This window comes from Panthera uncia, chromosome D4 (assembly GCF_023721935.1).
Source record: "Panthera uncia isolate 11264 chromosome D4, Puncia_PCG_1.0, whole genome shotgun sequence".
Classification (NCBI taxonomy): Eukaryota; Metazoa; Chordata; class Mammalia; order Carnivora; family Felidae; genus Panthera; species Panthera uncia.
The window spans coordinates 8,315,049-8,331,990 of NC_064807.1; the positions used below are offsets into that span (position 1 = coordinate 8,315,049).

The 16,942-nt window shown below is 47.4% G+C and overlaps 1 protein-coding gene across 3 annotated transcripts in view; it reads left to right on the top strand.

Moving 5' to 3' along the window:
- LOC125924495 (histone-arginine methyltransferase CARM1-like) overlaps positions 1-16,942 on the top strand; it is a 278,914-nt gene that overhangs the window by 212,961 nt on the left and 49,011 nt on the right. For all 3 annotated transcript variants that reach the window (XM_049633044.1, XM_049633052.1, XM_049633061.1), the window contains exons 8-11: positions 7,817-7,898; positions 9,070-9,155; positions 12,427-12,516; positions 14,707-14,844. In XM_049633044.1, the coding sequence (XP_049489001.1) occupies positions 7,817-7,898; positions 9,070-9,155; positions 12,427-12,516; positions 14,707-14,844 (396 nt within the window). The remainder of the gene's footprint in view (positions 1-7,816; positions 7,899-9,069; positions 9,156-12,426; positions 12,517-14,706; positions 14,845-16,942) is intronic.

Below are 16,942 nucleotides of genomic sequence, written 5' to 3' on the forward strand. Positions count from 1 at the left end.
CCATTGTGGCAGCCGACATCATCCTGCTTACCAGCTGGCAGATGTGTTGTTGTCATTGTTGTTACATAATTTGAACACTATCCTAATTAACTCTATATCTGTCTGACATCTCTGGGAACACGATGGTCTGTTCACCACCACCACAGGTCAGGGTACCCTCACTGTCACTGTAGCCTTGCTTCCCAACACTGTAATTATGTCCTTCTTGACTATGACAGGTAATTACCGCTTCCTTGATTCTGACCTCTGAAGTTCCCTCCAAATTGTGCTCACTAGGAACACAGTGTAATGGCAGCAACAGCTTTTTTAATCTGCCGAGGACAGCCACCCTAAGCTTCCCAAAGATGCCATTGCTCTCTTACTTGTTGATCCCCTATTACCTTTGTGAAAGGAGGGTGTCCTGGGTCTTTCCTGAGAATGTAGTCGGGGGAAATGTTCTTGGGTCTTACTTGGTAGATCTTTCTAGCCTTTCTGAGCCTTCTGACTCCTTCCTTAATACTATGCTGCAGAAGTTCTGGAATCACCACTTCATTGACTGCAGGCCATCATGATGACCAAGCTTCAAAGTGACATCCCAGCAGACTGTTAGGTCTGGTATTTTGTTAGAACACTGAATCCTATGAGTGCCCACGTCAATGAAATTGTGTCCTTCCTGACTTGCATTCTACCCTTTCTAGTTCAAGATCCTTAAAATTCACTTCTATACGTATTTCCCTGGCTCTTGGCAGGAAATATTAGTCAGCTTGTATATTGTCTTCAGTATGTAAGTTAGACTCTTCCAGAATAGGAATTGACTTACTGTTCAGGCTGTGCTTGAGTTATCAACCTGACAGCCATGAGGGACCATTAGCCTGAAGGCAGCTGGCAATAGTGAAACTGATCTTGAGGAGAACAGAATTATCTTGCAAGGCACAGGCTTCAGGAAATGGGGTTGTGCAGCCTTCAGGAAGCTACTGCTTGGACAAGAAGGATAAGAATTCTGCTTCTGTTCACCTGAAGCATTCAGGGAGAGTTGGGAAGATGTTTTCAGGATTCTGCCCCTTGTTCACTCAACTCTCCCAGTCCCAGGCCTCGGGGTCCTACTCTTTGCCAGCCAGGGTGCTAGCTATGATACATAAAACCTATCAAGGTTGCATTCCCAATCTCCTTTGCAGCTCTTCTGCTGTTGCTGGTTTACTATCTTGAAGTCAGCTTGGGTTCCCCAAGGAACTCAGTGTTAGGTAGAGTTGATAAGCTACAACTTCATTAAAGAATGTAATCCCAGCAGAACAAGAATGAGAAGTAAGAGAGATTCAGAGAAGGAGGGCGAGCTAATGCAGAAGCACATTACTCATCTGACCACCACATGGTATCAAACACCAAGAGACTGCTTGATCCCTCAGGGCCATCTCCAGAGGCTGAATGAACTACATCTCCAGACAGTGTATACAGAGGATTGGGGAGATTTGTCCACTGCCTGTTATCTCCCCGTTGGTCAACTGTTCACCCCTCAACATTAACTAGCCTATACCTTTGGGTTGTGAATGTGTGAACACCAGATGGGTCTCATGGAATCCATGCCCCAGAGTCAAGAGGAATACCCTCAGGTGGAAGTGGAAGGATGCACAGTGCCGGCCTGAGGTGACGCACCGTTGGGCTGTCACCTTTGACGGGTCAAATGAGCTCGTACCTTGGCACGACAGGTCAGAATACATGGCTGAGGATTTCAGAGAACGGGTAAGACTGAGAGGATCTGAGGTGGCACTGAAATGGTGGTACACCACTTAAGGAACCAAAAGATACGTCTCAGTTTCCTTTCCAGGGTATTGTGAGCAGGTGGTATGCATCCATCATGGTGGACAAGGGCAGTGCCAGTTGAGTGATAGCAGGATGCCGGTGGTGGATGTCCTGTAGTCGTTTGTACTTATGAAAATCAGAAGTCTGCGCTTGCAAAGGATGAGGGAAGACAAATGCGGGAAATCTTCCACGGGCCCTGAGTGCTCTCTTCTCGCACCTGTCTACTCTGAGTCTACAAAATGCCTTATTGACCATGGCGCTGAGACTGCTAAATGTCTTATTGACCACAGTGCTGCTGAGAAACACATTATTTTTAAGGAAATCCATTCATCTGAATGGACAAACTGCTCAATTCCACTGAGAAGGTATTGGATGGTTTGTTCCCAGGCTAATTCTGCCTCCAAACAGAAATTTCTACTGAAGGTTCTTTTGGCTTAGCAAGAGTTTCGTGCCTTCTGGTCTTTCCCAAAAATATATTTGGCCTTGATAGTCACCGGTACCCAGAAACACCATGTGGACCAAATGAGAACATTTCAAATTGGAATATGATGTAACCGAATTTTTGTGGGAAGCCAAGTATATGGCACCACATACCACAGAGAGGGAACTTTTGAAGGAACACTGCCATGACCAGTGTAATCGTGTTTCAATTCCCATGTGCCCGTGTCCTTGTTCCATTTATGCCTTCACGGTTGCTTCACTGTAATCTCCTTTCAGCCACTGGTATTTCTTCTTGATATCCCCTCTGCTTCTCTGTGTATAGCTACAGTTCTGGCACCCACCTGGCTTTTGTGCACAGAAGAAGCCTCAGTTTCTACATTCATCTTTTATGTAACTTACGTCAAACTCCTAGCTCTTCCACAGTATCCATCCCTTTGGCTACCCACATTGAGACTTTATTTTCTTTCTTTAACCATGTAGTGTCTCTTTCAGTGTTGCAGACACAGTACAAGTGTCCCAAGTGGAAGGAGTTCAAGTGCAATGCCAAGGTCCAAGCCAGGCTCAGGAAACTAACAGGGAGGTTTGGAGTAATGGAATAGATGACCCCAGTGTGGTCGAGGATGAGGCTGAATACACACTCTCCCTATGGGCAAAGTGCCTCTGTGAAGGAATCTGATCTTTAAAATGGTGAATTCCTCTTTCCATGCACTCACTACAGTTCCAGCAAGCAAGTTATGGGCTTGGAAGAAACTAAAATTTGTGATGGGAATAGGAGCATTTTAGACGTTGCGCACTTCACACTAGAGGGGAAGCCATTTTTAAAGTCATGGAGAGTGTTCGGGACTGCAGCTAGAAGGGCAGGTGCACGAGCCTTGGGGGTGTCTGTTACAAATAGAGCGGTGAATCCTTCATGCCGCATCTCAACAAAAACTCTTCAGTGTTTACAAACGGGCTTTTGTTCAGAGAAGAAACTTGAACTTCCATATTCATCTTTTTCGTAACCTAGCTCTTCCAGGATTTCTACTGTTGAGCCCATAGACAACAAATGCACATTTAGGAACTCATAGCTCCATACCCACGTCTCCTTTGCAGCTGTTGGAGGAAAACTCTTAGACTTGACCCTCACTGGGTCAGATGCCCAACCCTGGGATCATTGCCAAGACCAGGGCAGTAAGATGCTCTGGTTGACTGGGACTGAACCACATGAGGCGAGGGCAGACATAAGACACCACCCAAGTCCCAAGGACTGAGTGTGAGGGAGGGATGCCTTCCAGAAGAAAATCTGGTGCTGTTACCAGAAGAAGAGCAACTGTTTGCTGCTTAGAACGAACAAGAGATGTCCACCTAATTGTCTTGATGGACCCACTCTTCCTTCTGATACAGGCTTCCATAGGTCCAATTGTTAGGCAAACCAGTAATGTCTACACTTACACCTGCACACCTAGGGATGCCCCTTGGATTCCTTTATGGAATCACAGGCTTGCCCTGACTTCTTACGAAAGATGCACAGTCTGAAGCTTGGTTTCTTTTAAGGACTGTGCATTTATTTCCCGCTCTTTTTTTTTTTTTTTTTTTTCAAAAAAAAAAAAAAAAAAAAAAAAACAACCCATATTTTAAAAAATGTAAAGAGTATATACATATATCGCATATCAAATATAAGCCACATTACTTTGCTGGAGTTTAAACCCCAAAGACCAAAGACATCATGGGCCAAGCATCTTTATAGATACCACTTTACACAGTGGTATGTCTGCATTCTACAGATGGGGGAAATTGTCGCAGTTGGTATATATAAGAGATGTATAAGAAACTAAGAAGATATAATTTGTTCCTAGACATGCATCCTTTTCCTGTGAGCCATCCCCACAAGGCCACCCCAGCCACCCTCTCATTCTGCATCCACAGTACCACGAGCCCCATGTGTGTCTTTGGTGACGTTCTTCGATCCCTGTGTTTGTTTTCTAGTTCGTAGGGTTTATACATCTCTCCTCACATTGGCATAACCTTGGTTTGTAGGGTTTATATATCTCTCATCAGGTTGGCATAACCTTGGTTGTCACTGTTGGTAAAGTATATAGTACATTAAGACACAAAAAAGTTGCTTAATTGTCGGGGTGCCTGGGTGGCTCAGTCAGCTGGGTGTCTGACTTCGGCTCAGGTCATGATCTCACGGTCCGCGAGTTTGAGCCCCGCGTCGGGCTCTGTGCTGACAGCTCGGAGCCTGGAGCCTGCTTCAGATTCTGTGTCTCCCTCTCTCTCCGCCCCTCCTCCTTCTCTCTCTCAAAATTAAACATTAAAAATTTTTTTAAAAAGAGTTGCTTAATTGTCAACAGCAGAATAGGGTCTTTCCTTCCTTTCCTTCCTTTTTTCCCTTTCTTTTCTTTCTTGTTTGTTTTTTTTCCAAGGGAAGGAAGCTCCTCAGTGGAGGTGAAGATGTAAAGATATTTTTTAAAGCAAAATGTGCGAGCTGTGCTGTGAGAGCGCATGTTCATATCGTCAAAGAGAGCGCTCATGTCACAGAAGCTCCCCTCTGTGAATGCAAGAGGCCGGTGCTGACTCCTCTAAGAGAACAAAGGCGGTACCACTTTCCTTCCAAGACAGATCCAGGAGGCTGGTGGGGAGAGATGTGTGGACGAGGAGGAAGGACAAAAACCAAGATGAACTGGTGAAGACCCAAGAACAAAGGAGGCCAGAGAGGTAGCTTCCCCCTCATGGCTCTCCAAGCTGAGCTCTGCGTGTAGAACCTGGAGAAGTTCATGTCCGCATAAACGGGTTGCCTCTTTCTCTGTGCTCTGGGTCTGTTTAGGCCTAGCTAATAGGACTGTTATTTTCCTTCTGGGCTCTCTTGGCAGGACTTTCCAGACGTTGCATGTATTATGGTGGAGAGGGAGGGGAAGGGAGTTGGAACTGGGAAGTCAGGAGAAGAAAACACACGTGGTCTCCGCCTTATGGGCTCATAAAGAGGCCATAAGTTAACTTGGAAAATAAAACCCACAGATGATGAAAACAATGGAAATTATCCCCAGCTTCCAAGTCAACAGACTCGTTTCCTGATTCATCCCCCCACATTGTCACTTAGGAGACCCAGAGAGATGCCAGCTCCCATCTGCTTTAATTATTTTGTGATGCATTTCAGAAGAAGATTTGAGATTTCTAAGAATCAGAAAGATGGTCTGGCCGGAAAGTTTTTAAAACCCAGGCGGTGGGCTGTTGGCCCACCGCAGTGCACACCCCAGGAGTGGTACCTCCGTGTACCACAATGATCATGGCTGTTGGGCTTTCAATGGCACCACACAAGGCAAAGGCACAGACTTGGTCCCTCTGAGGCTGGGTACAAGGGATAGAGAGCAGTTTTCAGCCTCAGGCACTGCCGGGTGGAAAGCTGCCTTTGTCCTTGGGGATTGTCCTTCCCCTACTTGGTGAGGATTGTAGAACCGGTAACTTAGGAGTAGTCAACCCCGGTTGCACGTGAGAATCACCTGTTGAGCTTTGGAAACAGGCAGTAGGTTTACACCCTGGATCAAATGAATCGCAGTTGGAGGGATGCAGTTCAGGCGTCAGCTTTTTAAAAGCCTCCCAGGGATTCTAAAGGATGGACTTGAGTCCTTCTGGGCTTTCTGGGAAACTCTGTCCCGCCTCCGTCCCTTTCCTTTCTTTCCCCCTCTCCCTCACTTTCCTTCTCCCCTTCCTTCCCTCTAATGAAAACTTTGTGACAGTGACTTATTTATTTCCCCCTAAAACACCTTCACTCTCCTTCTAAACACTGCAGTGTTTCCAGAATTTTCTAGACTTACAGGAGCCTTGTGTTCAATATACGCATTCGTATTTTGGCTGCATTGTGGGCCAGCCTGGCCGTGCCCCTTGTTGGAAGAAGATTAAGAAACACGTAATGCAACTGAACAATCTTGGGGTAATGATCTTCCATTTGTCCGTTTTCTTCATTGGCACCTGTGCCCACGCATAGGCCTGTTACGGACACCCAGTCTTCCGTTCATTCCCTCAAGATAGATAGATGAAAGCTAGCTACGTAACTGTTAATCCTAATAATATACCAGCCCTGTGCTAAGTACATACACACTGATGAATAAGAAAATACTTTTACTTTTAAATGGGCTAAACTTAAATATCGTATTGTAACACAAGATTTAAATTTTTTTTTATTTTTTATTGTTTTAAATGTTTATTTTTGAGAGAAAGAGAGAGATACAGAGCATGAATAGGGGAGGGACAGAGAGAGGGAGACACAGAACCCGAAGTAGGCTCCAGGCTCCAAGCTGTCAGCACAGAGCCCGACCTGGGGCTTGAACTCAGCTCAGAGCCTGACACGGGGCTCGAACTCACGAACTGTGAGATCATGACCTGAGCCGATGGACACTTAACTGGCTGAGCCACCCAGGCGGCCCTTAAAATGTTTTCAATGGGACCATTTGAGCTGAGTCTCAAAGACTGGGTAGGAATGAACAGGGCAAAAGAGGGGAAGGGGATTTCGAGGCAGAGGCGAAACCGAGCAGAGGCTGAGAGCTAAGAAATGGCTCGTGCCCCTCAGGAGCCACCTGCAATTCAGTGGGGTTGCTTTTCACTTGTCGGATGAGAACTGGCTGAGAGAGCATCCCAAGCAGACTCCGCGCCATCAGCCCAGAGCCCAGCTCAGGGCTGGAACCCACGAACCATCAGATCATGACTTGAGCTGAGGTCAAGAGTCAGACGCATAACTCACTGAGCCACCCAGGCACCCCCCCTCCCCCCGCCCCGCCACCAGCCAAATAAAGCTACTCTTAATTGACACCCTAGATCTCTACTCTCAAGAGTTTAGACCACTAGCCAAGCTGACCCATAGCGCCTGCTGGGTCCCAGGTGTGGTCTGAGGCATGGTCCTTCTCTTACGTGAAGGTAAGACAGCCAGGGGTGTGCAGGTAAACGCTTTGCCTCTGGCTCTCAGAAGGAAGGAAGCACAATGTGTCGAGTTTGTCCTTGTCGCCAACCACAGATTTGAGAAGAACTGTGTGCAGTGCACTGAGACAAGCAGGTTCCAGGCTCCCCACCAGGCACGGCCCTCGCTCACTTGGGACTCTCCCGCCGTCGGCCACCCTGGCAAGCGCCATTGGAAAGTTGCAGGCCTGAGGCTACAGCAGAATAGAAAAGAGAAATCTGTTTCCTGAAACAGGGGCTTTAGGGAGCTCAAGTCATGCTCTGGGTTGGATAATGAGGGGGCCAAGGAACTGTGTTTCAGGACTTGGACAGTAGGTGCTAGAGTAGGCAGCCGCTTTGGGGCCCGAGGTCAGGGGTGGGAGCCCAGAGCTTCTAAACATCCTCCTAAAAATCCTCAATAATCTTCCACAAATAATGTCCTTCACCTCAACCACCTCCCCCTTCTGTCTTTTCCCACCGCAGGTCACATACAGGTCTTCATGTTCTCTGGAGAAGATTCCTTCCTCTGTTTGTCCCCCTAGACCAGTTTCCCTTCCCATGTTCGCACACGTGCCCCAGGCTGCCTCTGAGGACCTGGGAGGTGGCCTCCCAGGATGTCACAGCTGTAAGGGGCTCGGGGACTCTGCAGAGGGGCAAGATGCACGGCGATTCTCTGTGTTCCCTCTTTCAGGCACCAGCAGTGTTTCTATGGGGTCAACCTGTCCAGTCTCCGGGGGGCCGCGGTGGACGAGTATTTCAGGCAGCCGATAGTGGTAAGTGTGCTTCATTCCAGGCTTTCCCCCCATGTGTTCGTCTATCGATCCGCTCGCTCGCCCGCTCGCTCACGCACCTGGGAGGCACCGTGTTGCCAGGCTCTGTGAAGCCGGCACAGAAGAGAAAAAAGAGCTCCTTGGAGCTCTGGGTTTTCGAGTGCTCCAGCTCTCATTTCCAATCAATGACGAAAACTCTCAGGGAATGATGCTGTCGGAGGCAAGGAGATTTTCTGACCGCCTTTCAATAAGTCACTTCTAATTCTCCCACTGCCCTGACTCACCCCGTGTACACACACAGCCCTGGTACCTGTTCAATAATTCATATCTTCCCATTGATTCTGGTGGCCTCAGGCATAGAGGAGGAAGCTCTGTAAAATAAATAGCTTAGATCAGGAGCTTTGCTGTCGAACACGTTGGGGTTTCAGTCGTGGCCCCATCCAACTGTGCGACCTTGGACAACAATAAGTTTGCATTAACCCAAACTGGCTTAATTACTGGGCTTCCAAAACCGCAAAGCCTGAAGCAAGTGACCTGTTGCAGGGGTTCAGACAATGTCACCCGAGTCTGATTTTTCCATCCTTGTAATTTGTCTCCATTGCCTCTGATTTCACCCTATTCTCAGTCAGGATCTCCCCTTGTGGTAGCAAGATGGCTTCAGGGACTCCAGCCTCAGACTCTTACAACTCTTTTAAGTCCCACAGGAGGACCTGCCTTTTTCCAGTAACTTGAGCCAGAGCCCCAGGATTAGTTTGGGTAGAGCCTGACCGCCCTCCCTTGGGTCGTGCTCCTGCATCTGAAACTATATTCAGGGGAAAAGTGATCACTGATTGGCCAAGCTAGGGTCACAGGCCACACCCGGAGCAGAGGGTAGACTAAGTTTTTCTGGAACTTCCTGGAATGTGGAGAAGTGGTAAAATCTGGATGATTTTCAGATACACCAAACAGCTGCTCCTTAGCACTCAGGAAAGCATGAAGCACTTAGTGCTTGGCGTGTAGAAAACGTGAAATAATTGTTAGCTACTCTGACTGACAGTCATTCTCATTAAGCTCATGCCTTCTAAATCCTAACTCTTGTTGACTTAACACTTCAAGAGGAAAGCCACTTTACAGGCTTGCTTGGGTTCGGTTTATCCTGACCGAAAGATAATGCCTCTGCTTCCTTTCCCCCAAGGACACGTTTGACGTTAGGATTTTGATGGCTCGGACGGTCAAATACACGGTAAACTTCATGGATGCAGAAGAAGCAGATCTGCACAGGTTTGTAAATATCAGCATCACTCCTGGTCTTTAAAGCCTCTTCTCAGCCTTTCTCAGCCCCAGAACCTCAGTGCAGGGTTTTGCCGCTCACACAGGGGCGAGATCTCGGGTGTGAGTCACACACAGGGGTGGTATATCAATACTCGTTCCATTTTATTGCAAAACATGGATAATGCTGCTTCTTTCGTGTGTTGTTTTAAGAGCTGAATGAGAAAAACTAAGTAGTAATGGCTTAAACTTCTGCAACCACTCAGTGTTCTGAGCCCTTCACCTCCAATGACTCATTTCGTCCTCATGACAGTGCTCTACAGATGGAACTACTGTTACCTCCATTTTAATGGTGACAGATGTGAGGCAGAGTGGAACACTGGGTTTCAAAAGATCACAGAATTAGTATGTTAAAAAAATTTTTTTTTCAGCAGCAGGCAAACGTTTATTAATGTATAAGATTAGAAAGAATAGTAGTAGAGAGGGGACATTCAAAAGTGAATGCTCCCAACTTTCTTAATGTTTATTTATTTTTGAGAGAGAGAGAGAGCGAGAGAGAGAGCACGTACACAAGTGGGGGAGGGGCAGAGAGAGACAGCGACACAGAATCCGAAGCAGGCTCCAGGCTCCGAGCCATCAGCACAGAGCCCGACGCAGGGCGCGAACTTACAAACCGTGAAATCATGACCTGAGCTGAAGTCAGATGCTCAACCGACTGAGTCACCCAGGTGCCCCATGAGTATATTGGACCTGGGATTTGAACCATTCAGAAGGCTCCAGAGTCTGGGCTGTTTGACCCCTCACTCAGACCAGTGCCCCCATTAATGTCAAGAAGAGTACAGCCTACTTTACATTAGGTGCTGGGCTAAGTGTTTCACAGGCCCTGGCTCCTTTTCAAAGAGGACACTCAGTAAATGTTAGCTTTTCCCTCCTCCCTCCACTTGAAGGGACTCTGTAATGGGAACTCACTCCTCAGATGGTGCTCTGAATCCCCTTTGGGTGATTTTTCACTGGTATTTTGCCTTTTTCTCTCTGGAAGGAGATCTCTATGCACATTTTTTTCTGGGTACGAAATTTAAGACCCAGCCAAGTTGTCATCTTTCCTGGACCCCTGAGGAAGCAAGGGCCAGACTCGAGCAGGTGCAGCTGGCCAACGCAAACCATCATCTGTCTGGAGATCACAACGGACAAAGGGTGCTGTGTCTAATCAGCGCAGGCTAGAACCTGCAGCACTAACAAAAAGAAACCTTGAAACAGAACAGATGGTTTAACTGACTGTGCCCCCCAGGTGCCCCAAGAGACTCTTAACTATAGAGAACACACTGACGGCTGCTGGAGGGGAGGTGCATGGGGGGGATGGGCTAAATGGGGGATGGGCATTAAGGAGGGCCCTTGTGATGAGCCCTGGGTGTTCTGTGTAGGTGATAAATCACTAAATTCTGTTCCTGAAGCCAGACTACACTGTATGTTAACTAGCTTGAATTTAAATAAAATCTTGGAAAGAAAGAAAAAAGAAGCCTCGGTGGCTTATAACACAGGAGTCTCTCTCCCCGACCCTGTTTATCTATCGTGCCCAGCTTTCACTCTGTACAGCATCACCCACCCTGGTGCACCAGCCTCTGTCTGGAACAGTCCTCCTCACTGAGGAAAGAGAACGATCGTGGTGAAGTCTGTACTGGTAATAAGAGCTTCTGCCTGGAAATGACACAGATCACTTCTGTTCACATTTAATTGGCCAAAGTAAATCACGTGGCCGGGCCCGAGCCTGGGTGAGAGGATAATTGCGACACTACCCTATGCCCAGCTCAAGAGAACTGGCATTTGGGAACAACTCCAGTAAGTACCACAGGCCCAGACAAAATGGACTTCTATTGACTTTATCTGCTGTTCCGGGCCCCCTCCTGAGTCCCAGGGAATTTTTTGAAAACTACATCTGTGTTGGCTTCCCAGAGATGTCACCTGTCATTCAGTTTATTTGTGTGTTGATTCAGCAAACGTTTATGGAGATCCTACCCTGTGCCAGATAGAGTGCTGGGGCTTGCACAGGTGCAAAAGGTAATTTTTAAAAGTCTACCCTTGGGGTGCCTGCGTGGCTCAGTCAGTTATGCATCCGACTCTTGATTTCAGCTTGGGTCACGATCCCAGGGTAGTGGGACCGAGCCCCACATCAGGCTCCACACTGAGCACGGAGTCTGTTTAGGATTCTCTCTCTCTCTCTCTCTAAAAAAGAAAAAACAATAAATACATAAATTAATTAACAAAAATTTTTTAAAAAATTAAAAAAATAGGGGCGCCTGGGTGGCTCAGTTGGTTAAACGTCCAACTTCAGCTCAGGTCATGATATCACAGTTCGTGGGTTCAGGCCCCACATCAGGCTCTGTGCTGACAGCTCGGAGCCTGGAGCCTGCTTCGGATTCTGTGTCTCTCCATCTCTCAGCCCCTCCCCTGCTCATGCTCTGTGTCTCTCTGTCTCTCAATAATAAACGTTAAAAAAATTTTTTTTAATTAAATTTAATTTTAAAAAAGAAAAAAGTCTACCCTTGAAGAGTTCATAGTCTATTTAGGGGAATGCAAAAAAACAGGAGGAAATAATGGCCATGCAATGTCAAAAAATTCAGTGTGATCGGTACAATGGAAAACTCTAGAAATGCTCTGCCACAGGGTGAAAGAAGTTAGGGCTTTGGGGGGGCACCATAAATGCAAATAAGGTACCACCTCCCTTGAAAATCTTTAGAGCACTCTCTAAAACATGTCTCCCCTTAGCAGTGGACGAAAAATACCATCTTGTAGCTGTGTAACACTTTTATAGTTTGCAAAGCCCTCCTGTACACACTTTTCCCCATTTGAGCACACGAGGACCTTGCAAAGGGAAGTAGGAGAGAGCCTTCGTCGCCCATCAACGGATGAGGCGACTGAGGCTCAGGGAATTTAAGTGACTTGTCAAGTAAGCACCTAGATTTTGTTGCACCTTCCCCACTGTTCTTCCTGTTCCTGCTCATCGTGCATTTGGTATAAACCATGGCCGCCTCGGCGTGATGCTTGCCGTAGCCTGGTGGGAAACTCGTGCAGAGTTTTGTCAAGACGCAGAATTCTCCCATGTGTGGCATCACCCAGGCATTAATCACACACTGAGAGAATCTTGCTGCCAAGGCAACTGTGCTTAAGAGGGAAGGAAAATATTCCGTGATTTTCCCCAATCCCACAAATGCGTCTAGTGTGCCTGTCAACAACAACAAAATAATTCCAAATGTTTCTACGCTCTCTCCTTTTTCTTTCCTTGCAGAGTAGAAATCCCCTTTGTGTTTCAGATGACACAGTCTGGCCTCATCCACGGCCTGGCGTTCTGGTTTGACGTGGCCTTTGTTGGATCTGTGTAAGTGTCACCCCTTCCTTGACTACTCTGTCCTACGCCATCCTCTGCGTTGTGTAGTCGTGGCTTGAAAGTGTTTTGAAGTTGATTTCAACAGTAATACTTGTTTCCCTAGGTTCCGAGAAAGGAAGGCACTTTTAGATTTTAGGGCGAAGTCAAAATGAGACAATTTTCCATTGGTGTCCTCTCAGCTTTGGCTAACGTAGTGTAAAACCTCTTGAGCCAACTGGATTGAGACTTAAAGGGATGGGAAAGGGTCTGTGCTTCATCAGCCCTCTTGGTCTATTCCAGAATAGAGGGTGGGAAGGACCCCCAGCCCCTGCCTTGGCTTCCAGCATGTTATCCTGGTTAGAGAACCTCCTGTACCTGAGTGATACCTGGAATCCTACCTTCCCTGACTCTGTTCACGCCCTCAGCCTCACAGAAGATGCTAGAGAGTCCTTCCTCAATGATCAGGCAGGCATATACCACTAATGCTAATTGCAACATGAGGTCGTTTCATCGTGTCTTCCTTGCCCTTCCTGAAAAGCTTGGAAAGCTTCAGAGGAAAGAGGAGAAAGACCACCTACAAGTTGACTGTCCGTGTTTGGTCTTCCTCGTAAGGGCTGTGCCATTACCATACCCCCAAACATCTACTCTCCTCCTGACTCCCCTACTCTCTTGCCAGGCTTTCTCGTGCTCTCTGACTGGTGAACCCAGTAGCTCTGGGTCACATGACCAGGTGAAAGGAAAGCTTTTGCATTACACTCCTCTCTTCTCCTCGTAAAAACATCCAGGCTTATCAAGACATCTGCGGAGAACAGAAGTGCCCGTGGGGTGGGGATGCTCAGGGAGCTTGTGGGGGTGGGGATGCTCCGGGGAGGAGGGGACCCCCGGCAGCCTCATCTGGGCTGACAATCAGAGAAAAAGAAAATGCTGTACAAGTCGTCCCTACACCGCAGAAGCATATTTGTTCAAGGAATCCATACATTGGTTTCTCAGACTTTCCCCCAGTGAATCTGTTCCTGCAGAGCTAAGGGAGAGAAGCTTGAAGTGGCCTGCTCCAAGGGGACAGTTCCTTTGAAGTGAAATGCTTTATCCTATAAAGCTTTAGACAGCTTGCATCCTGCTCCCGCATGTGCCTGAGTATATTTTGATAGAAGAGTGGTTTATATTACTTAGCGGTGAAATTTTGTAAAATGCACCCCCCACCCCCCCCCCCCCCCCCCCCTGCAACATCTTCAAGTCAAAATAGACCCTGTAGGGGTCAGCTGTGTGTTCCACACACACCTTATTCCATCCAAAACAGCGACACGTTTGTGTGAGTCACCAGGACAGGTGACCTTGGTGTTTGGAGGCACAGCCAGGTATTCTCGCATCTTCGTATGAAATGAAGAACGCCCATGTAAACACTGTCACACACACATACATGTGTGGGACGTCTGAACTGGAAGGACAGCAGAGACCATCTGCCCCAGGGCTTTTCTTGCTTCCAGAAGCCCTCTCAGGTTCCCTGAACAGGTTGGCATGAGATGGTAGGAGGCCAGACTCCAGACTTGTTATCTTGAGAGACACTTTTCAGACAACTCAGTTCCCAACTTAACTCTATTCCTTGTTGGGCTTCTAACGAACTTTGATTCAGAAAGACAGATTGAAGGGCACCCGAATGGTGCAGTCTGTTGAGGGGCCGACTCTTGATCTCGGCTCAGGTCAGGATCTCACGGTTTGTGGGTTCGAGCCCCACGTCTGCCATCACCGCAGACCCTGCTTGGGATTCTCTCTCCCTATTTCTCTCTCTGCCCCTCCCCTGCTCATGTTTGTTCTCTCTGTCTCTCTCTTCCTCTCTCTCTCTCTCTCTCTCTCTCTCTCTCTCTCTCAAAATAAATAAACTTAACAAAAAAGACAGATTGACAGAATGGCCAAATCCACAGGTTTGAAGCCTGGCTCTCCAACTGTCTTCTGTGTGATGCTGGGCATGTCCTTTAACCTCCCTGTGCTGACTTTATCAAGTTACTGTATAGACTTAGTGAGGGAATATATATAAAGCTCTTGGGACATTGCCATGGCAATGACCTAAACTGAGCTACCCTTACCTTAAAAGGATTCCATGAGTTGAAAACTCTGCAAACCAACTATCAACCTAAGTCCCCAGTGCAATCCATGCAATATGGCCCCAGAACGTAACTGACTTTTAACTCTTCTCCCGTCCCACAGGGTAACTGTTTGGCTGTCGACAGCCCCAACTGAGCCTCTGACTCATTGGTATCAGGTGCGGTGCCTTCTCCACACTCCCCTCTTTGCCAAAGAAGGAGAGACCCTCTCAGGGAAAGTGCTGTTTGTAGCCAACAGACGGTAAGCTGGGAAGTAGACTACGGACTACTGGGCACGGGGGTGCGAGAGGTGGGAGTGTTTTCAGCACCTCGAAATGGGCAGCAGGCTTTACAAAAGCCCAGCTCACTCTGCTACCAAGACAGCAAATGTCTTCCTTGAGATGAGGGCCACAGGGATGGGGAGCTTGGGGTGACTCAAGGGCAGCGGGGGTTCTCCACCTGACCACGGAGGTGGTCGGAGTGTTTGCCAAACGCTTGAATTATCAAGTGCTTGAAATCCCACATCAGCTCCTGACCTTCCTTGCATCCAGCCACACGCCCTCAAATTTAGTACAATACCATCGATTTGTTCCCCAGGGGACAGGCACAGCAGGGCGATGTGTGGTGTGGGCACAGCAGGACTGGCTGTGTCCCTCTGGTAATGGATTTCACGAGGCCTCTCCTCTGCAGTGATGACTTTGATTTATCTCATTTTTAAGATGCTCTATTTTCTTTCACCTTGTTGGAGTTTCTCCAGAGTGAATCAGGGGAGAAAGGAATAGCGGAGCAGTTCAAGGACTCTCAGGATATTAAGGGTACTCAGAGATCATCTCACTCAACTTCCTTCTCTCCCTACCTCCCACCTCTTCTCGGACCTGCACTTGAACACTCCTGTGATGGAGAGCTCATCCCCTTACAAATCAACCCTTCCATTTTTTTTTAATGTTTATTTATTTTTGAGAGAGAGACAGAGCATGAGCAGAGGAGGGGCAGAGAGAGAGGGAGACGCAGAATCCCAAGCAGGCTCTAGACTCCGAGCTGTCAGCACAGAGCCCCGTCTGAGGCTCGAACTCACGAACCGTGAGATCAGGACCTGAGCCGAGGTTGGACACTTAACCAGCTGAGCCACCAGGTGCCCCAACCCTTCCATTTCAAAGTCTATATTTCTTTCATTACAAAAACCTAACACACTCACATCTAAATTCAAAACTACAAAAGTGTCTGGAGTCCACACTCGCTGCCACCCCTCACCCACTCTCCAGATGGACCCCTTGGTCCATATGCTTCCAGGTGATTTTTCTGTGCATGTACTAATAACATCATTGTGGGGTTTTTATTGTTGTTTTACAAGAAGATTCAACTAGCCGTCTCCCACTTAAGTTTTCACTTAGCATTAAGTCCTGAATCTGTGCACATAGATCTGCTTTTTTATTTTAATCGATGCATAATAGTGGAGGGCAAAGGTGTATTGCATGTCTTTTTAAAAATCACTGACAGAGGGGCATCTCCATGGCTCAGTTGGGTAAGCATCTGACTCTTGGTTTCAGCTCAGGTCATGATCTCATTGTTCGTGGGTTTGAGCCCCTCACTGGGCTCTGTGCTGACAGCACGGAGCCTGCTTCGGATTCTCTCCCTCTTTCTTTCTCTCCTTCTCCCCTGCTCGCTCATGCTCCCTCTCTCTCAAAATAAATAAATACACTTAAAAAAACACATTTTTTTAAAAAACTGCTGATGGCTTGATACTTGGGTTGCTTCCCACGTTTCCCCCTTTTTTTGGCCACTGTGAAAAACTCTGCCCTAAATACCCTTGAACATAAAGCTTGCACAGGGACAAGAATATTTCTACATGAGATCCCTAGAAATGGAGATGTTAGATCAAAGGGTATGTACCTGTGACACTCTGATAAATACTACCTTTTGTGTATTTTATGTATTTGTACCTTTATGTGCAACCTCAATGGTTGCACCAATGTCCACTCACGGTGATGGACGGCCATGGACGGCCAGGCTCATTTCTGCACTTCTTTTCCCTACACTGCCTGTGATTGGTCTCTGTGGTTTTTGCCAGTAGTGATGTGTGTGCACATGTGAGGGAAGGGAGAGAGAGAACGCTAAGCAGGCTTCTCACCCAGCCCAGAGCCTGATGCAGAGCTTGACCACACACGCAGGTCTGGGATCGTGACTTGAGCCGAAGTCAAGAGTCAGACGCTCAACTACCCAGGTGCCCCTACAAATACAATTTTTATTTTATTTTATTTTATTTTATTTTATTTTATTTTAATGTGTTTTTTTTTTGAGAAAGACAGAGACAGAATGTGGGTGGGTTAGGAGCAGAGAGAGGGAGACACAGAATCCGAAGC